This window comes from Myxine glutinosa, chromosome 1, assembly GCF_964187855.1.
Source record: "Myxine glutinosa chromosome 1, kmMyxGlut1.1, whole genome shotgun sequence".
Classification (NCBI taxonomy): Eukaryota; Metazoa; Chordata; class Myxini; order Myxiniformes; family Myxinidae; genus Myxine; species Myxine glutinosa.
Window position 1 is genome coordinate 22910310 of NC_136261.1, and position 25587 is coordinate 22935896.

At 49.9% G+C, this 25587-nt stretch overlaps 1 protein-coding gene across 2 annotated transcripts in view; it reads right to left on the reverse strand.

The window, feature by feature from the left end:
• UGCG (UDP-glucose ceramide glucosyltransferase) overlaps window positions 1-15713 on the reverse strand; it is a 105357-nt gene extending 89644 nt beyond the window's left edge. The window contains exons 1-3 of one of the 2 annotated variants that reach the window (XM_068108229.2): window positions 15602-15702; window positions 12518-12685; window positions 11791-11929 (exon numbers count right to left, since the gene is read on the reverse strand). In XM_068108229.2, coding sequence (XP_067964330.2) covers window positions 11791-11929; window positions 12518-12685; window positions 15602-15702 — 408 coding nt within the window. Of the gene's footprint in view, window positions 1-11790; window positions 11930-12517; window positions 12686-15601 lie in introns of both variants that reach the window. The other variant, XM_068108253.2, reaches the window with a different exon arrangement.
• Window positions 15714-25587: the final 9874 nt, after the last annotated feature.

A 25587-nucleotide genomic window follows, 5' to 3' on the forward strand; every position in this document is an offset into this window, starting at 1 on the left:
CTTTCCTGCATTACAGGATGATGTCATGATCTAAATGGAATTAAACCACAAGTTGGACTAAAGTTGTGTGGACCTGATTGGTTTTCCACAACACTTAATTCCATTTATATCTACCGACATGGCTGGCAACAAGACGCTGGCGGTTGCCGTATTCTGCGCCGACCCGCAAGCCCCGGATGGTGGCTTGCAACTGAAGCACTGGCTCAGAACATTGGAGAATCATTTCGAGGAGCCTGAGACCGTGCCGACGGCTGCCGCGAAGCTAGCAACGCTTCATTCAAAAATCGACTACAAGGTGTACAATTCCATCGCTCAATTCGCGACGTATGACCTCTCGATCGCGGAGCTCAAACGGCTGTACATAAAGGAAAAAAGCCCGGTGTATGCACGATATTTGCTGCTAACGCGACGTCAGCAACCCAACGAGGCGATGGACCACAACGCCCAGGAGCTCCGGCAGCTCTTGCTGGACAGCATCAAGGAGCCACGGACTCCCGCACAGTCTCAGGATGATCTTCTTTTAGATGCCTTTATTGCAGGGGTCTCCTACCAGGAACTAAGGCTCAAGCTCCTAGAGAAGACCGACCTGACCTTCGCTACGGCACTCGAGCAAGGGAAAGTATACACCGAAGCGCGGATGCAATCGAACACCTATGATCGCACGCGCCTCTTGGCGGGCACTACACTACACGCCCGGCCGGAGAGTGCTACCGCCGAGGACGCGGACCTGCTCGCGGAACTCCGGGATGCTCCGGAGGAAGACCCAGTCCTGACGGCTGCCGCTACGGCCAGACCCAAGGCCTTACACGGGGCCACATGCTTTTTCTGTGGGGGGCCACGCCATGCCCGGCCCGTGTGTCCGGCATGAGACGCTATATGCCATTTGTGCTGGCAAAAGGGACATTACGCGAAAGTGTGCAGGAAAATGGCACGCGGCTCATTGAATCGCGCGGTCGCGGCGACCTTGAATGGGCTCATTGCGGAGCCTGCGAGCCGAGCCCGAAACCCGGCGCCTTACCCATCTTCGAAGGGGAGGGCCCCTCTCTGCGGGCCCCTGGGCGCTCAGACGTCCTTGGCGGGCGTCACCGGACAGCCACCACAGTCTCATCCTCAATCGGGCACGAAGTACGTGTCCTTGACCAAACTCCGGGCCACGCAAGGGGCTTTGAAGCCTCGCCAAGCCCCAGCGGAACGTTCTCCTCATGTCGTCCACGAGCTAACGGTGGCCCTCACCCCGGAAAAGGCGATTTCGAATACTACAGAGGCCTTTTCCTGCCAAAAGTGTCAAAAGGCGTTTTCAAATACTACGGAGGCCTTTTCCCGTCAGAATTGTCAGATTTTGAATCGCGAAACACCGGAATGCTTGGGAAAGCCCTCTGATGGCATTAATGGATTCCTCATGGACAACACATACTCCGGCCACGACCGCAAAACTGCTGCTGGCATAGGATCCACCCGCGAGGCTTGTCCGACCCATTCGGGGGGTTCAGTCCCATTCCCAGCAGCCTCGTCTGGCCTGGCTCAAGCCCTTATTCCCCTCATGGTCGAAGGCCATTGTGTTCGGGCCTTGGTGGATACAGGGTCTACGGATAGTTTTATCGACCAGCGACTTGTGCTCAGGCATGGATAGCGGATCTGGAGGTCTACGAGACGGATCTTCATGGCTTCCCAGGGGCTTCGACTCAGCACGAAGGGGGAATGCCGATTGAAACTCGTGCTAAAGGGACGGGTTTTTCCTGATGTACACCTTATGGTTTTACCCGCTTTATGTGCTGATATTCTGTTAGGACACGATTTTCTTAAGCTGCATGGACGTCTGGTAATGGAGTTTGGTGGGCCTGACACGCTTGTTGTGGGGGCGGACGACGCGCTTGCGGTGTGCGCCCTAGCGAAAATGGACATCCAGCCGCTTTCGCTGTTCCCCAATCTAACCTCCGACTGTACCCCTGTCGCGGTGAAATCACGGCGCTACTCTCGCGCAGACATGCAATTCATTGCGGACGAAACGGCTCAGCTCTTGAAAGACGGCATCATAGAACCTAGCAGGTCGCCGTGGCGCACCCAGGTCTTGGTGGTGCGCAGCGAGGCCCACCGCAGACGCATGGTAATCGACTATTCCCAAACGATTAACCGCTTTACACAGCTGGATGCCTACCCCCTTCCGGGGATGGACGCGCTGGTGCAACAGGTGTCCCAGTATTCGGTCTATAGCACTCTCGATCTCCATAGTGCGTACCACCAGATCCCTATCTCTAGGGCGGATCGTATCTATACCGCTTTTGAGTCGGGGCAGCGGTTGTACCAATTTACGCGATTGCCTTTTGGGGTAACGAACAGGGTCGCTTGTTTCCAGAGGGCCATGGATGACCTCATTGCGCGGGAGCACTTAACTGATGTTTTCGTCTACCTCGATAATCTTATGGTTTGTGGATATGACCAAGGGCACCATGATGCTAATCTGAAGCGCTTCCTTGAGGTCGCGCAGAGGTATCACTTAACTATGAACGAGGATAAGTGCCAATACTCCCTACGCACGATAGATCTTCTGGGGTACACCATGACCCATGGCTCTGTCGCTCCGGATAAGGAGCGTCTGCGACCTTTGCTCGACATGGCCCCTCCCTGTGATTGGGCATCCCTGAAGCGCGTCCTCGGGCTATTCGCCCATTACTCCAAATGGGTGCAAAATTTCTCCGCGAAACTTCGCCCCCTCGTGGCCTGCGACACCTTCCCACTGAGTCCGGCCGCATTGGCGGCCTTTGAAGGCCTTAAGGCCGACATCGCCCGAGCCGCTGTGGCGACAATCGACGAGAGCGGATCTTTCGTCCTCGAAAGTGACGCCTCGGATCAGGCCATCGCGGCGACCCTCTCCCAAGGGGGGCGTCCCGTGGCTTTCTTTTCACGGACTCTTACCACCGCTGAGCGGAGACACTCGTCCGTTGAAAAGGAAGCGTATGCGATCGTCGAGTCTATTCGGCGATGGCGCCCGTACTTACTCGGGCGGTGCTTCCAAATCATCACGGACCAGCAAAGCGTTGCGTTCATGTACGACACCTTACACGTCCAGCGCATTAAGAATGAGAAAATCACTCGCTGGCGTATCGAACTCGCCGACTTCTGTTACACCATCAAATATCGCCCGGGGAAGGATAACCGGGCCGCCGATGCCTTATCACGACCGGCTACATGTGCGGGTATCACCTCTTTGGAGGGCCTACGTGTGCTGCATGCCACTGCGGGCCATCCCGGCGTAACGCGTTTCGCTCATTTTGTGCGGCGTGGCAATCTCCCATACTCGATTGACGATATCCGCCGTATCTGTCGCGACTGCGCTCTCTGCGCGGAAATCAAACCGCGTTTCTATAACCCTCCCATGGGGACTCTGGTTAAGGCTACGCGACCGTGGGAACGCTTGGCGATGGATTTCAAGGGCCCATTGCCGGTGTCGAGCGGCTCTCGCTATCTGCTCACTATCGTCGATGAGTACTCGCGATTCCCCTTTGCTTATACGTGCGCGGACATGACTGCTGCCACGGTGATGCGATGCTTACAGAACTTGTTCTCAATGTTCGGGTACCCGGCCTATGTCCATACCGACCGGGGTGCGGTCTTCTTGTCTCAGGAGGTGCACGGCTATCTGCTCCAAAATAACATTGCTTCTAGTTACACCACGCCGTACAGACCCCAGGCTAATGGGCAGATCGAACGCTTCAACGGGATTATCTGGAGGGCAGTCATGCTCAACCTCCGGACCCTCGGCCGGGGCCTCGATAAATGGGCTTGGTCGCTACCTGCGGCGTTGAACTCGATCAGGGCTCTCCTGTGTATGGCAACCAACCAAACTCCCCACGAGCGACTTTTCCACCACCCCAGGAGCACGGGGTGTATACGGTCTTTGCCCAGTTGGCTCGCTGGGCCCGGGCCGGCCTACCTTAAACGGGCGGTTCGCGCGAGCAAGTACGACCCCCTGGTGGACAAAGTGCAGATTCTCCAGGCTAATCCTGAGCATGCTCGTGTGATGACGACTGATGGCCGTGAGACTACTGTCTCCGTCCGTCACCTTGCCCCTTGCGGGGTCGCCGACCTGAGTAGGGAATCGGACGGACCGACTGAACCCATCTATGAGACTATGGCCTCTCCCGACGCTCCCATCGCCGAAAGTCTACCGACTCTCCCCTCGCCGGGTCTACCTGGGCCCGACGACTTGGAGTTACCCAAGTAACTTCGTCCCCTTCGTCACCCGACCCTGATGGCGCCTCCGACGCCGGGGACACAGGGATACGTGATGCCGTACCCGGGGAATTTCGGACGCGTGCTGGCAGAGAAATTCGCCGCCCGGCCCGATACGGTTGGGTCGACTGATGTTCCGCACCCTGTTCGTGCTGACGCTCGCTCGCTTCTAGCCGCACCGCCGTATAATTCTGACGGGGGGGGGGGGGGGGGAGAATGTAGTGAAATCGTATTCGTACTGAACCCGGGGTGATGCTCGCTGCTCGTTGACACCACTAGGGGCGTGACTATAAGACCCGCTGCTGCGGACGGTGCTCCGAGACTTCTCCTGTGACACGTTACATCTGGTAGACTCGCTAACGGTACGCCAGCATAGAATATTCAGCTTGCTTGCATTGAATGTTATGAATGGTCCCATGTGATGCCACATCGTATACTTATTGCCTTTCCTGCATTACAGGATGATGTCATGATCTAAATGGAATTAAACCACAAGTTGGACTAAAGTTGTGTGGACCTGATTGGTTTTCCACAACAGTGTCCTTAGCGAAAAGTAGGTGAGCTATCACCGGCACCATGAACAAATTACAAATTCCCGCCATAAGCAGCAGAGGGCATTGCTTCAGCAGCACAGCCACGCCCTCGGTACTCATGAAACAACCGACTCCTATGGGAGAGCAATACCCTCTCTCCTTTTGGCGGGGGTCAGTCACCAAGGCACTTGAACTTTCCCACGTGTACAGAGCAGAATTGCAAGAATTTCCACAGCAGACTTGTAATACACTCCCCTCCCGCCACCACTGGATGGCGCTATATGGTACACGTCAAGGTTGATGACAAACAAACACCTCTTTTCTGTGTTTTTCGGCTTCACGTACCAACCATGTTTTCCGGTTTTATGATACAAGATGTCCAACTAAACCTCCTGATGGCGAGGTCTTCTAAGATGGTTTTGACTTCCTCCTGCTCGTCATCTAATATGTCGGTGGACTGCCAAGAAGATTCTGGAAAATGAGTGTACCAGTTCTTAATCCTTTCTACGTCGGTACTTCCTTCTTCCGCTGTCGTTTATGAGACGCCAACTCCTTCCATTCTTGCAGCTAATGTGTGCTTTCTCTACTTCTTCCATTTTATTGCTGAGGTCGTTCACCCAGGCATCGTTGCACTCTTTCCTTCGGGCCATCTTCACATGTTCATAATTCCAGGGGCTAACTTTCCTTTGCATCACATTAATAAGCTTCGTGAAATGGATTAGTATTTTCCCTTGCCTTCACTACTCTCGAGTTTTTAGAAAGATAATTCTTCTTAGCTTTCTTTCTTTGTGGTATAACTTCCATTGCTGCTTGTTGGTTAGCTCGGGTAAAATGGGTCGTATCTTAATGTTGTCGTTTCATTTGCATCTTCGAGAAGGCACTGAAACTGGCAATGGATTTCCACAGCATATTCCTTGGGCAATTCTGCATTAGCTCTGACAGCCCCCGAAACTCCCTCTGTTTTTTTCCTTGGCAGAAATTTACTCTTCCTCAGACCGAGTTTGACAGATGAAGTAATTATACGACGGTCGGATGCGATACTAGCGAAAGTACAAAATGGTTCAGCACCTTTGACATTACTATCTCAACTTTTTACGAAGAGGGAGATGGTCTAGCTGATACTTGCTACCATTTGGGTCGATACAAGTCAACGTTTTCCTTCTTTCTTTCGGAAGAGAGTGCCAACAATTTCACTCCCCTTTTCAGTTGTAAGGTTGATGAGGGATTGTCCATTGCGATTTACGTCATGAAAAGGAAAACAAGTATCTTATAATACAACTCGTGCGTTGAAGTCCCCCTGCTATGAGCATGCTGTGGGCAGGGACCTTTTCATTGGCCTGCTCAGGCGATTGTATTGCGCATCTACAGTGTCCTAATCTTCAAAATTTGTGGGAAAGGAAGTGATAATAATTGTCACTGCTGGGTTTCCCAAAATATTGACAATAAGTATTCTTTTTTTGAATACATTATCTAGGCTTGTGAAAGAGCTAGGACACCGATCAGATCAGGACACAACATAACAAAGATAACAACAGGAGAGAGGGGAAACACCATCAGCAGGATAGAGGGAGAAGTTAGACGGAGACGGACAAACAAGGGATGCGGGTAACGACAAGCAAAATTTGGGGAGGGGTGGGGTGGTTTAACGGGTGTAGAGGAGATCATGGCTTTGGATGAGGGATGACCTGAAATGGTGGATAACAGCTGTCTTGAAGACCTAGAGGGAAGAATGGGATTGAAGAGAATGTGGAAGGTGGTTCCACAGGTGGGAAAAGAGAGGAATAAATGAGAAGAAGTGAACAAAGAGAGGAATACGTGAATAGAGGTGAACAGTTGCTCTGTATTTAGGCAGTTTCTATAGGAGGGGGTTGCTGGTGGACCATGTTTCCTGGGGGCGAGGGCGCTTGACAGAGCACGGAGAGGGCAGAGGATGCAAGACCAGAAATGAGGCAGAAGAACACAAAGAGACCACGTACCTGTCAGCTATGGTGAAGTGATAGGCCCATCGACTCAGCTACATCGAGAGAGATTCCAATGGTCTTGAAAGTCTTGGTTTCCACGGTGTCAAGCTGAGCAAGATGTGAGGCAAGGGAGCCAGCCCAGAGGGGAGAGCAGTACTCCATCAAGCTGCGGCTGAAAGCCTTGTAGGTGGATAGGAGCTCAGGTGTGCCAAGGAAGGACTTTGCATGACAGAGGATGCCCAGTTAGCATCTGGCTTTGGAGGTCAACTTTGAAATGTGGCTTGCCCAAAAGAGATCATGGCTGAGAGAGACCCAAGAGTTTGAGTGACTGAATCACTTCAAAACGGATGTTGAGAAAGCAGACGAGAGGGTTTGCGGAATGGTCCTTTCGGAGAGAGAGAGATATGGATAGGGATAGGGATATAGAGTGTGAGTGTGAGTGTGAGTGTGAGAGATTTCTCAGGATTTAAAGAAATGTTCCAAGTGTTTGACCAGTTTGTGATTTTGTCAATGTCTGAGGAGAGGGAAGAGGCTGTTGCCTGTCTGTCAGAGAGATCTAGGGATGTCACGACAGATAGCTGAGTCATCGGCAAATAGATAAAGAGGATTTTCCAGTCATTCAAATTATGGATGAAGATTAGGAATAGGATGGGGGCCTAGAACACTGCCTTGGGATATTCCAGCCTTGACAGGGAAAGGAGAAGAAAGAGTTCTGTTGAGAGCCACAGGTTGGCTAAGAGAGTGGAGGAAGTCAATAATCCAAGGGGGGAGGTGGCTTTGGATTCCATAGGCAGACAGCTTGGAGAGAAAGGCAAAAAAATTTTTTTGCATATGTTCAGATCAAAGTTAGGATCAATCGTTGACTAACTCCACAACGTTTTATCAATCGTTCACTCATTTCATCAAAGGAGTCAACGATTGATAAAACATCAAGTGCTTTTTTTACTCAGAAGTATTCCCGCACATCCTGCAGCGGCCTCCATATAATTTGCCAATGCTGAGGAAGTGTTGAGAGTTGTCCCAATAATACTTTTGTATTCAATTGGCTCGGCGAGCATCATTCTATGTTCTTGAATGCCAAGTATGTCAACGTTTGGATCTTCAAAGATGTACGCAAGCTCTTCCCTTGTTCCCGGTAGGCGGATAGTTGTCACATTTGTTGTTGCTCCTTCAATTAGACTTTTGCAATGCAAGAGTTTTGTCCGTTTGTTTCCACGTTTAAAGCCCCTCTGTCCTTGCGACTTTGAGAGTGTGTCATCATGAGAAGTCTCTTGAGGTGTGGGCACTCTGGTACAGAAGATATCACGAGTTTTAACCCCTGCTGCTGTCATTTGTAGTCAACCTGAGTTTTTTGTTTGCTAGTACGCTAATTAATGTGGTCACAAATCCTGCAGCATGGTCTGCCATAAGTTTTGCCTTCTTCTAGCCTTTGATTCAAGCACCTTTTTTCACAAGACAGCAAGTCGTATGTGGATGTCGTTGATTGATCTATACTCTATACTATAGTATCACTTTGTCCACCTTTTGATAGCACTTCCTTCATCAAGGGGTCCACAACCATATCCAGCTGCTCCTCTGCCCGAAGCCATTGACACTTCCTGGGGTTGCCGAGTTACCCTCGTCAGAGGAGAGGGTATTGCATTTGAGTCCGTTTGTCTGTTTGTTTGTTTGTCTGTTTGTCCGCACAGAATGAATATGACTCTCCGCAACCGTTGGTCTGATTGACAGGAAATTTTCACCATAGGTGCACCTCCTCCTGTATAATTTTTTACATTAAATTATGACGTCATAGGTCACGTGGTACAGACGCCATCTTGGAGAGGGTGGGGTCGCCACTCCTCTCCGTCTCTCTGCTGGCCTCTTCGTTAGGGAATTCGTCGTTAGGGAATTCACCCTCTTCTGCCCGTGCTGTTGGAGTCGACTGGACCCTCATCCACCAGATGTGCAGAGCCATCTGCGATTTAAACCGCATGGCTACAGACTGTTACCCTGGTAAGGGGGGCTGACAGGTACTACACCTTGCCCACAGGTGACCTGGGGTTATATGCAAATACTTCCCCCAAAAGGCCACCACACCCAAACAATATTGCTCATTTCCCTTTCACCTTCCCCCTCCAGCCAAAATAACCAATATACTGTATTTTAAAGTGTTCAGTGACATGATGCAAGCGAAGAACACCAAATAGCTCTTTCATGAGCCTCGATCTTGTATACAAAATATATATATGTATATATACATACACACAGGTATTGCTGCCATCAGTACCAAGCACACCTACAAGAAGACAGGTAGTCATCAGAACATACTTCAAGTTATCCTGTATTAACATGTGCAAGCAGTTTTCAGTCTTAAAAAACATAGGGGCAATACCCCTGGCGCTCACCTGGTGGAATAAACAGTAGACTGCACCGACTAAAGGTATTTTAAACCGACTGCAATGGTTGCTGGAAGACAGGGACAGCATTTACAATCATACTAACATAATCATAAGACTTTAAACAAACAAACAAACAAAAAAAAAACTATTTTGGGGGGCAACACCCCCCACCCCAGCCCACCCCAACCCAATATGTCTCCTAAGACCCCAATTTTCCTAATGCCTTGAACAAACAGTGGTACATCATGGGTGATTAAGGTTGTGGTGAAGTTTCATCAAAATTGCCTGTGTAATTTATGAGAAGAAAGCAAATACCTATTTTGGGGAGGAGCCCCCGCGTAGACCCCCAAAGGGGCAGATTTTTTTTAATGTCGTGAACAAACTTTGTTACATCACGGGTGGTGAAGGTTGTGGTCAAGTTTCATCGAAATAGTGTGTGTAGTTTCAGAGGAAAAAGCCAATCCCTATTTTGCGGGGTCAAACCTAGATCCACTTTGACCCCGGTAAACCCCCTTAGACCCCGATTTTTTTAATGCCATGAACAAACTTTAATCACAACACAACAAATATCCTTTGTGCCAAATTTGGTGACAATCCCTTCAGCGGTTTCGGAGAAGAAGTTGCAGGTGTTTACGGACTGACGGACGGACGACGCGCCATCGCATAAGCTTCCCTGAACTTCGTTCTAGGTGAGCTAAAAAGGATATATCCTCATCAATCTTTGAAAATACAACAACGATGCAATCCGAACATTGCGTTTCACAACTTATAGAGGAAGTATATAATGCGCAAATAGAGTAGAGGAAGCTCACCGAGCAAAACTTCATTTTGACACTTTCACAAGAAGGTTCAGAACACCACAAAGCATCGACAGGTAAGTCTTTTCACCTCAACAGGTGCATCCTTACCTTTAAGAGGGCTGGGTTATAAAATCACACATAATGGCAATGCAATCCGATTTAGTATGAACCGAGTGGTTTGCACAAGTGAACGACAAAACGCATGAACATAGTGCCATATAATGGCCCCACCAGGAAAACAACTTCAACAAGCGACGAGCTCTTTGCGAGCTCCCTGTAGCGAGCATCCCTCTACAGGATGCATCATTGCAATTAGAGCATACAGCTTTGTTACCTGCAACAGGGTGTGCAGCCAGCAAGCTGGTAATATTGTTTCTCCGATATTCAAAATCTGACACTACGACGTAATCCTGAAAATAGCAAGCGATTTCGAAATTCATTCCAAAACAAGCTCTGACAAAAGTTTCTTCTATACAGTGCAGGTCATTAAAAGGTGTCATCGAAAGGTGAACAGTGTCATAAATTACTTTCGTGCAAGGGAAGTTCACTTAACACTGACGGCCGGACGCACGCGCAAGCAAGCACGCACTATTGCAAAAGCCGTCTCCCATGGGTAACGCGAGGATGTGTGGGTAACGCGAGGATGTGTGGGTAACGTGAGGATGTGTGGGTAACGCGAGGATGGGATCATGAAGAAATTATTTAGCATCACAAACGTGGAGAATTTTGCCATCAAATTGACATTATCTTCCAAAAACAGAATATCGAGTAATAATTGAAAATGACAAATGGCTTGGACAGAGCGGGAGAAATATATATATATATATAAATATAAATAAAACAATAAACACAAAAAACAAATATATAAAAATAAATAAATATATATATATACAACAAACACAACAGGCATTTTAAGGCCATTTCCCCTGCTTTTCCCACCCTCTAGCAGGGAAAATGGCCTTTAAAATGCATGTTGTTTGTTGTTGTTTTCCCTGCTGGAGCGGGGGTTAGCCTTGCGGTCCCCATGACAATCTTCTCCATTTTGCCCTATTTTCTGCATCTCTCCTTGTTAACCCCCTTGCCCACATTTCTTCTTCCACCATCTTTAGCCGAGTCTTTCTCGGTCTTCCCCGTCCTCCACTTCCTTCCACATTCATTTCCATCACTCTTCTCAACCACTCACTTTCATCCTTCCTCAACCCATGACCAAACCATCTCATCCTGTTCCTCTTCACAGCATCAATCACAGGCAATATTCCCATCATCTTTCGCAATTCATCATTTGTCTTCCTCTCTCTCAACGATACTCCGCACATCCGTCGAACCATTCGCATTTCCACCCTTTCCAGCCTTCGTTGCTGCTCTACGTTCATTACCCATGTCTCGCTCCCATAAATCATAACACTTCTCACACATGCAGCATACACCTTTCCCTTCAGTTTCAACGACACTCCCCTCATCATCAGCACGCCACTCAGTTCCCGAAACTTCTTCCATGCACATCTCACTCTAGCAACCGTTGCCGAGTCTGATCCACCTTCTCCATTCAGCATGTCTCCGAGGTAGCAAAATGTTTTCACACCTTCCAGGTTCACGCCGTCTCCAACATCCAACTCAACATTTCCTCCATCTGCAGCTCCCTCTGTGCACACCTTACACTTGAATGTAGCTGCCGCACTGGTTCATGACCCTCTCAGACCACTACATTTTTGATGAACCCACTCAGCGCACATTGTACATTGAATGCAGTTCACTCCGACACCCTTCCTACACACAGCACACGGCCACTTCCCAGTTCTTTCCACCTCACATATTTTTTATTATATATATATATATATATAGTGGAAAAGGCATGGTGGAACTCGACTTGGCACGGTGCGAATCAAACCTCTGGATAGTCCAACTCAAAGAACGTCTCCAGGTTGTCTTCAAGATGTGGGTCGATGCCCATTAAAGGCTTCAACAACGAAATACCAGGTAGTTTCATGGGAATCGTCTCCGTGCTCCTTTTGTTCATCTTTAGAAACCTTTTGCGACAAAGAAAGAGGAATATAAAATTGAAAAGAAAGCAAAATACTGGCATATAAATCACACATGGAAATAGTTCATAAGAATGACATGCAACTCCTCTTTCATTAGGCAAATAGTTGAAGCAAAATATGAATACCAAATAGAGGTTCAGGTGTGAGGTGTACTACGACGTGAAATTAACAGAGGATAGGGATTAATAAGGAAAGGAAATAATGTAAGGAAGGAAGCGCGAGGTGCCACAACACCGAGGCGGGGTAGGAGAAAATCCCCCACACTGAGTAAAAGAAGGAGAGGGAGGGGAGCAGGAGGAGGAGAAGAGTCCAGACAGCGGTGAAGGGCGACCAATTCATAAGGGAGTGTGGGGGAGATGGGGGTGATGAGGAGCAGGAGCAGGGGATGAGCTAATGACAGCAGAGTAGCGCGTGAGGTGGGAACCCCAAGTGTAGAGTGGGGGACGTAGGGGCACCTCGATGGCGTGCAGAGTACGGAGGGGGAGGTGAGAGGCGGTCAACACGATGGAGGGCAGAGGGTAGGACATCATCCTGATGGTGAGGCAGTGGAAATGGGGGAGGGGTCATCCTGACCTTGGGACGAGGGTCGGGGCCATCATCCCAAAGGTGGGGGAAAGGTGGTCACCCCGACGGTGAAGCTGGGGACAGGTGCAGGACAAGATGCACACCGACAGCGAGTGCAAGACGAGGTACATGAATCCAGACAGCAGCGTAAGGGATGAGGTGCATGAACCCCAACAGCTGGTGAGGAATAAGGTACACGCCGACAGCGGGTGAGGCAAGAGGTACACACTGACAGCGGGTGAGGGATGAGGTACACACCGACAGTGGGTGAGGGATGAGGTACACACCGACAGCGGGTGAGGTATGAGGTACACACCGACAGTGGGTGAGGGACGAGGTACACACCGACAGCGGGTGAGGGATGAGGTACACACCGACAGCAGGTGAGGTATGAGGTACACACCGACAGCGGGTGAGGGACGAGGTACACACCGATAGCGGGTGAGGGATGAGGTACACACCGACAGCGGGTGAGGTATGAGGTACACACCGACAGCGGGTGAGGGACGAGGTACACACCGATAGCGGGTGAGGGATGAGGTACACACTGACAGCGGGTGAGGGACGAGGTACACACCGACAGCGGGTGAGGTATGAGGTACACACCGACAGCGGGTGAGGTATGAGGTACACACCGACAGTGGGTGAGGGACGAGGTACACACCGACAGCGGGTGAGGGATGAGGTACACACCGACAGCAGGTGAGGTATGAGGTACACACCGACAGCGGGTGAGGGACGAGGTACACACCGATAGCGGGTGAGGGATGAGGTACACACCGACAGCGGGTGAGGTATGAGGTACACACCGACAGCGGGTGAGGGACGAGGTACACACCGATAGTGGGTGAGGGATGAGGTACACACTGACAGCGGGTGAGGGACGAGGTACACACCAACAGCGGGTGAGGTATGAGGTACACACCGACAGCGGGTCAGGGACGAGGTACACACCGACAGCGGGTGAGGTATGGGGTACACACCGACAGCGGGTGAGGAACGAGGTACACACCGATAGCGGGTGAGGGATGAGGGATGAAGTACACACCGACAGCGGGTGAGGGACGAGGTACACACCGACAGCGGGTGAGGGACGAGGTACACACCGACAGCGGGTGAGGGACGAGGTACACACTGGCAGCGGGTGAGGGACGAGGTACACACCGACAGCGGGTGAGGGACGAGGTACACACCGACAGCGGGTGAGGGACGAGGTACACACTGACAGCGGGTGAGGGAAGAGGTACACACTGACAGCGGGTGAGGGATGAGGTACACACCGACAGCAGGTGAGGGAAGAGGTACAAACTGACAGCGGGTGAGAGAAGAAGTGCACACCGAAAGCGGATGAGGTACACACCGATAGCGGATGACGGATGAGGTACACACCGACAGCGGATGAGGCATGAGGTGCACACCGACAGCGGATGAGGAATGAGGTGCACACCGACAGCGGATGAGGCATGAGGTGCACACCGACAGCGGATGAGGCATGAGGTGCACACCGCCAGCGGGTGAGGGATGAGCTGCATACCGACAGCGGGTGAGGGATGAGGTGCACACCGACAGCACGTGAGGGACGAGGAGCACACCGACAGCGGGAGCGAGACGAGGTGCACATCGACAGCGGGAGCGAGACGAGGTGCACACCGACAGCGGGTGAGGTATGAGGTGCACACCGACAGCGGGTGAGGTATGAGGTACACACCGACAGCGGATGAGGCATGAGGTGCACACCGACAGCGCGTGAGGGACGAGGTGCACACCGACAGCAGGTGCGAGACGAGGTGCACACCGACAGCGGGAGCGAGACAAGGTGCACACCGACAGCGGGAGCGAGACGAGGTGCACACCGACAGCGGGAGCGAGACGAGGTGCACACCGACAGCGGGAGCGAGACGAGGTGCACACCGACAGCGGGAGCGAGACGAGGTGCACACCGACAGCGGGAGCGAGACGAGGTGCACACCGACAGCGGGAGCGAGACGAGGTGCACACCGACAGCGGGAGCGAGACGAGGTGCACACCGACAGCGGGAGCGAGACGAGGTGCACACCGACAGCGGGAGCGAGACGAGGTGCACACCGACAGCGGGAGCGAGACGAGGTGCACACCGACAGCGGGAGCGAGACGAGGTGCACACCGACAGCGGGTGCGAGACGAGGTGCACACCGACAGCGGGTGCGAGACGAGGTACACACCGACAGCGGGTGAGGGATGAGGCGCACACACCGACGGCGGGGGCGAGACGAGGCGCACACACCGACGGCAGGTGCAAGACGAGGTGCACACACCGACGGCGGGTGCAAGACGAGGAGCACACACCGACAGCGGGGGAGGGATGACACACCGACGGCTGGTGCAAGACGAGGTGCACACCGACAGCGGGTGCAAGACGAGGTGCACACCGACAGCGGGTGCAAGACGAGGTGCACACCGACAGCGGGTGCAAGACGAGGTGCACACCGACAGCGGGTGCAAGACGAGGTGCACACCGACAGCGGGTGCAAGACGAGGTGCACACCGACAGCGGGTGCAAGACGAGGTGCACACCGACAGCGGGTGCAAGACGAGGTGCACACCGACAGCGGGTGCAAGACGAGGTGCACACCGACAGCGGGTGCAAGACGAGGTGCACACCGACAGCGGGTGCAAGACGAGGTGCACACCGACAGCGGGTGCAAGACGAGGTGCACACCGACAGCGGGTGCAAGACGAGGTGCACACCGACAGCAGGTGAGGGATGAGGTGCATACACACACCGACAGCAGGTGGCGGGGAACAAGGCGGAGCTTCATAAAAGCGGGAGGAAGGACAAGGTTATAAAGTGAGGAAGACAACAAACATGAAAGATGAATGATCGACGTGTTCATTGTCGGAACGATCTTTTTATCTTTTTGTCTTTGTTTCCCTTTCTAACGCAGATCAAACAACCTTCCGCATCCTTGAAAGAAACAATTCACACGTCGATCAGAAAAATGTCAAAATAATTAACACACGGTTTAGTGAAAACATGAGAACGCGGGATTCTGACGAATGGAGGCAAATTAAATGAACCGAATGAAACGTCTCCCCGGGGGTGTTGTCGCTCACACGTAAACGATGCAGATGAGGTGCATCTGAACGAGGATCCCGAACAAGGCGCAACCGAACACAGCCGCAGCGGCTCCGACAACCTCCAACGCCATCGCCATCACGACTGACGTCAGCACGGTGACGAGGCCGCTTTTGTGCGGCAGTGACGTCACGGCGCTACGTCGCCCAACATTCGTCCACGACTCCACGTGATCTTTTTTTATCCAATATTCTGGGACTTTGAAGACGGATTCGCAAGGAACTTTGGACATCGGAAAAGAAAGCCGCCCTCCCCGTCTGCATACCTTCGCTGCACGTTCACCACGTTAGTTAATTTAATCTATCGGTTTATCGACTCAATGTCGCTGGTGTTTGGACGAATGCTGCACGTGCACACGCACAGATTGACGGATCAACTCCAGGATTCGAACCTACTGGGAATCTGGGATCATCCATGAAGCAGTCTGTTTCGGTTCCCATTAATCATGAGGCTTGCACGAATTTCCTTCCGTGTAATGTTCAGTTACAAAGTTTATTGTAGAGCGCTCGCCAAGCGGCTTAAGCACTGAGCAAGCACTCCATTCAAAACCTTTGCCAAGGAACGGCTGGCTTGGCGAGCGCTAGCTGGCTGCTTGGTAACTGAACACATCCCGGGTAACTATTGGAATGTAACTTTTAGAAATTTAAGATCCCATAGACCTTTTTACAGATCTTTCACTTTAGGCCCTCAGACCCTGAACATTTTAGACCCTTGGAGCTTTAACTTTAGACCCTTATTGAAAGAACCCTTTGGACCCATTAACCTCGAACTACCCTCAATACCGTTAGACAGACACTTGCCACCCGCTATTTAACTCGAACGACCCTTAAGACACCTTAGACCTTCAATATCCTTGACACTTTAACCCCTCAAGAACATTAAACCCCCATTAGACCCTTAAGACACTTCAACCACTCAAGACCCCATTAGACCTTCAATATCCTTGACACTTTAACCCCTCAAGACCGTCAAGACCATTAAAATCCCATTAGACCCTTAATACCCTTAAGACACTTCAACCACTCAAGACCCCATTAGACCCTCAATATCCTTGACACTTTAACCCTCTTAAGGCACATCAACCCCTCAAAACCATTAAAACTCAATTACACTCTCAAGACCCTTAAGACACTTCAAATCCTCAAGACCCCATTCGACCCTCAATATCCTTGACACTTTAACCCCTCAAGACCCTTAAGACACTTCAAACCCTCAAGACCTCATTAGACCCTCAATATCCTTGACAATTTAACCACTCAAGACCCTTAAGACACTTTAGACCCTTAAGACCCCATTACACCCTTAAGACCCCCATTACACCCTCAATACCCCATTACACCCTCAAGGTCATTGACACTTTAACCCCTCAAGACCCTTAAGACCCCATTAACCCCAAAGACCCCATTACACCCTCCAAGTAAAAAAAAAAAAATCATCTCATGCAAAAAGAAGGTGTGAATAAGTTTATTCTGGAAGTGAAAATCTGATTTAATAATGAATTATTGTGAGTTACCATAAGTATACAACGAATTAATTAATTAAACATTTACACCACAGGAAGCATGGAAAACAAAAGCAAAAAACAACAACAATAACAACAACTATCAAATTATTGGTTGACTAAATAAACAAGATGCATTTGCAAATGGGAGCAAACATAATCTAGTCCGAGTGGTATCAACAGTTGTATACCTGTAATACACCACAGGTAAGTTTCTATTTAACATAATTGTTGCTGTTCTCCTCACGCAGTCTTTCCACCACAGCGTGAACCACCATGCTTTTACTTCCCATACTCTCCTCCTCTCTAGATGATGAACAGCACATCATCTTTTACACCCCGGATGTGACGTCAGAATGAAACATTAAAACGATTTGACGAGGTATAATATACACAGAGTCCACGCAGATGCACAGAAATGTCATGTTTCGCTTGGCGAAGATGAATAACAACATGGCGCCTGGCGGTCATGTGATCATGTATCCTCCAATCACGATCGTTTTCACTCAAAACGACTTCGCCAAACTCTGGTATTCTATGGCTTTGCGTCTGGCAACCATCCTCCCCTCCGGCCTCCACATACTCCCCTTCCCTCCTCCTATCCACCCACAAGGCTTTCATCCGCAGCTTGATGAAGTTTACTGTCCCCTCTTCACTGGCTCTCCTGCCTCACACCTTACTCACCTTGACGCCATAGAAACCATGGCCTTTGTGATCATTGCATCTCGCGCACTGAAGCTGAGGCTACGGGCCTATCACTTCGCGATTGCAGACAGGTCGGTGGTCTCTCTGTCTTCTACCACCTACTTCCTGGTCTTGCACCCTTTGCTCTTTTTGTGTTTTGTCTCCCACCAAAGAAGGCGAATATGAAAAAACTTCAAACTATATTCCACATGCATAGTCGTTCATATGTAAGAATGAACCACCTTTAGAGGCCATTTTCCCCCGCAGAGCAGGGGTTGGCCTTTTTTGGGCACCGTGGTCCCCTTTTTGAAGCAATGTTTTATGGCCGGATGCCCTTCCTGCCGCCAACCCTGTTAGTTGCCTCTTGCGACACACAGGGAATTACCAGTGAACTGGTACTCAATTTGCCGACCTCAGAAGGATGACAGGCTGAGTCAACCCTCCTGGTGTTAATTCAGCGATCGACCGGGATTCGAACCTAAGATCCCTAGCCGGCACCCTAACCGCTAAGCCAACACCAGGCTGTTCATATGTAAGAAGTTTCGCATCAATCTGTTAAGCAGTTCTGGAGAAGAATTTTTTTACGTTTTATTTTCAATCCAATATGGCCGCCAGGCCACGTGACTGATGACGTCATAAATTTCATTGTTCACTCACAGTCACATGGGGATATAGATCGGATATATAAAGTTTCAGATTTTCTGGACAAGGATTTTGATTCAACCAATTATGGCTGGAATGCCACTTCACTGATGAGGACCCTATACCATGTGACCTATCATGTCAGAGTTACTAAACAATGTATTCTCCATGGGGAGTCACTCCAATGCATCGATCGGACAAGTGTTTGCAGAGAAAAATAATTTTGAAGTGGAAATATATAGATGAATGGTGCAAGACCAAAAAGGAGATGGAGGAATACAAAGAGGCCACCAGCCTGTTGCAGGAGATCCCAATAGTTTTTAGGGCCTTGTTTCCACGGCATCAAGAAGGGCAAGTTGTGAGACAAAATGGGAGAGTAGTACTCCATCAAGCTGTGAATGAAAGTCTTATCGGTTGTCAAAATTCAGATTGCCCAAAGAAATACCTTGCATGATGAAGATGCCCAATGGTTGAGTGGCTTTGGAGGCCATCTTGGAAATATGGTGTGCCCAAGAAAGATCATGGCTGATGGTAAAGCCCTAAAGTTTGAGTGACTTGAGCTCTTCAAGCTCTTGAGCTCTTCTTGAGCTCTTCTTCTTGAGAGGGTTGTTCAGGAAACAGATGGGAGGGAAACAGAAACAGATGCGAGATGGACCTTCCGGAGAGACAGGGTGAATATGTGGGATTTGTCATGGTTGAAATAGATATTCTAAGTGTTGGATCAGCTCCTGATTCTATCAAGTTCTGCAGAGAGGGAAGAGGCTTTTTCCTGCCTGTCCGAGGGTGGAAGGACCAGCAAAGACAACGGCAGGATTTTCCAGGAAATCAGAAAGATCATTGATGAAGATGAGGAACAACACCAGGCCCAAGACATGCCATGAATGCCATGGGGGCATTCAAGTCTTGACAGGGAGAGGTTGAGAGAATGTGGTTAAGAGCTACATGCTGAATACAGGAGAGGAGGGGGTCATTTATCCACGAGAGGAGGTGGCATTTGATGGAATAAGCAGAGTTTGGAGAAGGCAGGATGCCAGACTGTATCAAATGCTCGAGATATTTCCAGAGAGACAACCCTGATCTCATGTCTGAGATGTGCGGCTTCCATCCATTACTGGGAGAGCAGAAGCAGGATGTCCATGTTTCCGGGTCTGAAACTGAAATGAACATCTGAGATCAGGAAGTTGGAGAAAAGTAAAGATTTGACGTCAATTGCAATTCCATGACTTTCCTTAAAATTATAAGCAAGCTCATCGGCATGTCGTGAAGAAGATGAGACTGGTGTTTTCTGGCTTTCCTGGCAGTGGACACACACTTGTTTCTGGCTTTGTGGAACGTTCTGAGGTCCCTTTGGTCGGATTTACCTTCCAGGAAGAGAAGGTAAGTTGATTGAATGCAACTACTTTACTACAGGATTCTGTGTACCACGGTCGAGCGGATGGGTATGACAATTGCAAACGACAAAGGTATAAATCTGTATACAGGGTGACTCCAAAAAGGTGGGCCCTTGGAAAAGTTTAATCACCTTCACAGTTTTCATTCCATCTCTTTCATTTTTAAGGAGTTCGGAACTGAGATACGGAAGAGTTTATATACTGAGTTTCTTGAATTTGTGACCTTCACCTGAAGAAAAGTCATTTTCTGTGGAAAACTATCTGCAGACAAATTCGTTCAGACAGACAAGGTTCCTGTTTTTTTTTTGTTTTTTTTGTTTTTTTTGTATGCAAGATCGAGGCTCGTGTAAGAGCTAACATTAATCACAAAAAGACAAACGGACACATAAAACATAAGATAAAGGGAGCGGGAGACAAGATGGGGAGAGAGAGGAAAGCAAACAAGTACAACATTTGAGAACAGGGACATCAGGAGATCTGTGGGAGGGATAGGGCTTGGGGAGGGGGGGGAGGAGGAGGAATGGGAAGGGGAGGGGAGTGGGAGAGGTAAAAAAAAAACACATGGTCACCACAAGGACTTCCAGGAAAGAAGTTGGTATTTCGAAAAAGTGGATCTGCGGTGAATTAACGGGGGTAAAAAAGATCAAGGTTTTGGATGGGGGAAGATAAGAGATGGTGGTGAACAGCTGTTTTAAAGACCTGGAGGGAGGATTGCGTTTTTTATTTTTTATTTTTTTTTGTATACAAGATCGAAGCTCGTGAAAGAGCTAACATTAATCACACAAAAAGTCAAACCGACACAAAAAACACAAAAAATAAGGGGAGCGGTAGACAAGATGGGGAGAGAGGGGGAAGGACACAAACACAACATTTGAGAGCAGGGACATCGGGAGAAATGTGGGAGGGGGGGCTTGGGGGGAGGTGGGAGTAGTGTAAAACATATGGACACTGCAAGGACTTCCAGGAAAGAAGTTGGAATTTCAAAAAAAAAAGTGTATCTGGGGTGATATAGCGAGGGTAGAAAAGATCAAGGTTTTGGATGGGGGAAGATAAGAGATGGTGGTGAACAGTTGTTTTAAAGACCTGGAGGGAGGCGTGGGATTGAAGGGAGTGGGGGAGTTTGTTCCAGAGGTGGAAGAAAAGGGAAATGAAAGAGTGAAAGTGAGCAGAGAGCCTAGATTTTGGCAGTTTAACCATAAGAGGGTTGCAGGCAGATCTTGTGCGACCTGAAAGAATATTGGGGGGACAGAGCACAGAGAGACCTGGGGGAGCATGGCCGGAGAGGAGTCGGTAGAAGACAGAAAGACCACCAACCTGCCTGCGGTGAGTGAGTGAAAGGCCCTCGGAGTTAGCTTCATCGCAGGAGATTCCAATGATTCTGAAAGCTTTGGTTTCAACAGCGTGAAGCCGAGCTAGGTGTGAGGCAGGAGCACTGGCCGAGAGGGGGGAACTGTATTCCAATGAGCTGTGGATGAAAGCCTTGTATGTGGTGAGGAGCTCAGGTGTGCCAAGTGTTACATATTTATGTGAATTACTATTCCGGGCTTTGCTTATCAATGTGTAGTCGATTAAAGGTTGTTGTGATTAAAGGGTCAGGAGCCCTTCTGAGAAAAAGGAGACCGGAAACGGAAGAAGAAAAGACACGAGGTCCTGGAGACGCGACGAATCTTTTTCTTCCTCGCCAAGCTCGGACGCGAGCGGTATCGATTGAGCAATGTAAGAGAATCGGCGTTTCAAAGCCCATCTGGCGAGAGGAGTTACCGGGACGTGTAACTACCCTTTGACACGTCAAGTCACTGTGGGTTCGTGCACGGAACCAAGCAGCTGGCACAGTTCGCCTCGCCGTCTACAAGGCCGCGTACGGGTCGCACCTGGGGCCGCGCGCGCTGGGCAAGCCGCGTGTTGCTTTGCCTGCTTTACATTATCCGCTTTGCTTGGCCAGGAGGTGCGCGCTGCAGCCGTTGTTCCCGGTACGGGACGTGCCCGGTGAAAGCACGTCAGGAAGGGTCCGTTCAACCGCCCACGTGCGGAGGTCGAACTACAGGAGTACGGAGACATTGTGAGAGACATTGACCACGGAGGGAGTCGGGAGTGGGGCTCACGTGAGGAATGTATAAGATGGCCATCTTAGAGTAATGTAGATGAGTTTACATCTTTGCACTATTGATTGCTGATTGTTGATGGTTGATTGCTCGGGGAATATATCATTGATTATTCCGGATCCTTGGTGTGGGGTTTTTTGTCTTGGTTGGAATTCATATTGATTGCGTTACGAAAGCGCATACATAATAAATCTTTCTGGCGGAGTTCCTCTCACGGTCCGGGGGTCACCGAGACCAGGTAGTCACCGGGAGGACCACGTAACACAAGGAAGGACTTCGCACGACGGAGGATGCCCAGTCGGTGACTGGCTTTGGAGGCCAGCTTGGACATGTGGTTTTCCCAAGAAGGATCATGGCAGATAGTGAGACCCAAAAGCTTGAGCGACAGAACGACTTTGAGAGGATTGTTGAGAAAGTAGATGGTAGGGTTTTCCAGTCGGTCCTTTCGGAGAGACATTGTAAGAGTGTGAGATTTGTCAGGATTGAAAGACATGTTCCACTTGTTTGACCAGTCTGTGATTTTGTCCAGGTCTGCAGACAGTGAGGAGGCTGCAGACTGCCGATCTGAGGGATGAGGAATGGAGCGGCAGATAGTGGAGTCATCAGCAAAGAGATAGCGAGGATTTTCCAGAGAGTCGGAGAGATCATTGATGAAGACCAGAAATACCACAGGGCCCAGAACACTACCTTGGGGAACTCCAGCCAGAACAGGAAGGGGAGATGAGAGAAACCCATTCAGGGCCACACATTGCCTACGACCAGAGAGGAAGTCCGCAAGCCATGAGTGGAGATTTCGATGGATACCATAGGAGGAGAGTTTGGTGAGCAGAGCTGGGTGCCAGACCGTATCGAAGGCACGTGATATGTCAAGTGAGACAGCTAAGATTTCCTGTTTGGCATTGAGGACCTCCATCCATTGTTGAGACAGCAGAAGCAACATGTCCAGAGTAGAATGACCTGGTCTGAAACCAAATTGATGATCAGAGATCAAGCCATTGGAGAAGAGGAAGGATTTGATATCCGAAGCAATGATGGATTCCATGACTTTGCTGATAATTGGGAGCAGGCTGGTTGGTCTGTAGTTGCAAGGATCTGTTTTTGCACCTTTTTGTGTAAAGCGGTAATGTTTGCTGATTTCCAAGATGCTGGCAGATGACCTTGAGCAAAAGAGAGGGTGAAAAGAACAGAGAGAGGGTGAGATAGAGCGGAAGAGCAGGATTTTAGGACTCGTGGGCTGATGCCGTCTGGTCCAGTTGCAGAATCAGAGTCGAGGTTGGACAAAAACTTCTCCACCTTGTCAGGAGGAAAGGACACAGAGTCCAGGAGCAGTTGGGTTCGACTGGGAAAGGTGGGAACAGAGAGAGATGGGTTTGGGACACAAGATTTTGAGGCAAACACAGAGTTGAGGCATTCGGCTTTGTCACGTGCGGTGTCAACTGTGTAGCCATTTGAGGTAAAAGGGAGGGGATGGAGGGGGAACAAACACCAGAAACGGATTTGACCAGACGCCACCAGGATTTGGAGGAAGGAGACAGGTTTGAGAGTTCAATCTTGAGTGTGGAGAGATAGTGCTTCCTGGCACACCTGAGGGTAGACACACACTTGTTCCGAGCTTGGTGGAAGGAACTGAGATTGCCTTCAGTTGGATTTGCCTTCCAAGAGGCAAAGGCAAGTTGTTTCAGGGCAACTGCCTCACCACAAGATTCAGTGTACCATGGACGGGAGGAAGGGTAAGACAACTGAAGATGAGATGGGATAAATCTGTGCATGAGAGAGAGCAGTTTGCTTTGGAAAAATTCCCAGGAAGAATTGATGTCAGCGGCAGTAGAGATGGGAGACCAGTCCAGATGATTGATGGCTGCTTGCAGACCATGCCAGTCAGCCTGAGTGAAATGCCAGACTCTTCGGCGCTGAGGAGGCTCTCTGAGAATGGCCAGGGAGATGTCCACTTTAACGAGCACATGATCAGAAGAACCGATTGGAGCAGAAGAAGAGCAGCAGACATTTGCAGGGAAGTTTGTCATAACCAAGTCCAGAAGAGAAGATACTCCATTGATTGAGATCCGGGTCGGGAAATTGACAGATTGTGTCAGTCCCAATGAGTCACAGAAGTCCTTTGCTGAGGTGCCATGGCTGGTGAGAGAGGAACCCATACCCAGCCAGCTGGCATGATGACAGTTGAAGTCGCCACATATGAGGAAGAGAGAGTTGGGATGAGTGGATATAAGTTGGTCCATGTTGTCAGACAGCGACATGTAAATGGAGTCATCACTGTTTGGAGGACGGTACAGAACACATATGAACAAAAGGTGGGAGCGGAGAGGAAGCCGTAGCCAGAGGTACTCCTGGGGGTGGGGTGGAGAGAGGGCAGTGCAAGGAGAGTGAGGAAGAGAGTTTTTGATAAAGATAGCCACCCCACCACCAGGACGAGGCTCAGGTCTATCATACCGGAGGAGGGAGTAACCAGGAAGAGATATTAAGGAATCAGAGACATCTTGAAGGAGGAAAGTTTCTGTTGAGCAGATCAAGTCTGGATTGTCAGAAGAAACCTGAATGGAGAGATCAATCAGGTTTGAGCGAAGGCCCCTGATGTTTGAGGTCCATACCGTTAATGAGGAGAGAGGGGGAGCATCTGGTGCAGGACAGGGGAGGGGAGGGGTACGGTGAGATGAAGGATGAGAGGGGGAGGTCGGAAGAGCAGTTGATAGTGTGTCAGAGATTACAGAAGAGTTACAAGAAAGGGAAGGATGAGGGGGACGAAAGGTTTGATGGTGATGGGATGAGGCACAGTGAGGGTTTGTTTGAGGGGGGGGGGCAGAGGAAAGTAGAAGGTTGGGGGAGGTGGAGGTATGAGATAGAAGGGAGACGAAGTGGGGAGGAGGCAGCTTTGAGAAGGAGGTGGGAGGAGGGAGAATTTTGGAGGAATGGTTGGGGGGGGGAGATTTTAAGGGGAGGGGTTGGAGTTTTGAATGGGAGGGGCAAGGGGGGAGTTTAGGAGGGGAGGGGCAAGGGGGAGTTTAGGAGGGGAGGGGCAAGGGGGGAGATTTGGAGGGGAGGGGAAAGGGGGGAGATTTGGAGGGGAGGGGCAAGGGGGAAGTTTAGGAGGGGAGGGGCAAGGGGGAGTTTAGGAGGGGAGGGGCAAGGGGGAGATTTGGAGGGGAGGGGCAAGGGGGGAGATTTGGAGGGGAGGGGCAAGGGGGGAGTTTAGAAAATGGATGATTAATGAAAGACGAACATTTATAACAAATTGGGTTTGTTGTGATTTTCAAGTTAGCGATCCGTTTAAGAACGATGGAGGAGGGATGGAATGAATGAGAATTTAGAGCATGTAGTGAGAAAGAATTATAAGAGATTGAATATTTTTTTTGAAATGGAATGAGTTGAAGAGGAAATTGAATGGAGCCTTTTAATTAGGAAGAAAAACAGCGTGTTGTAATAAACCACTGAAAAAGAGAGTGAGGAGAGTGAAGGAGTTTGTTCCAGAGGCGGGAGAAAAGAGGAATGAAAGAGGGAAGGTGCATGTTCTAAGTATTACATATTCTAAGTTTGTGGGATGTTCTGGTTGGGATACTGGAAAACTAGCAAGGGGGTGGTACGTTGGGGAAGCAGAGAGGGATCAGGATGCTCGAGAAGCAGGGATGGAG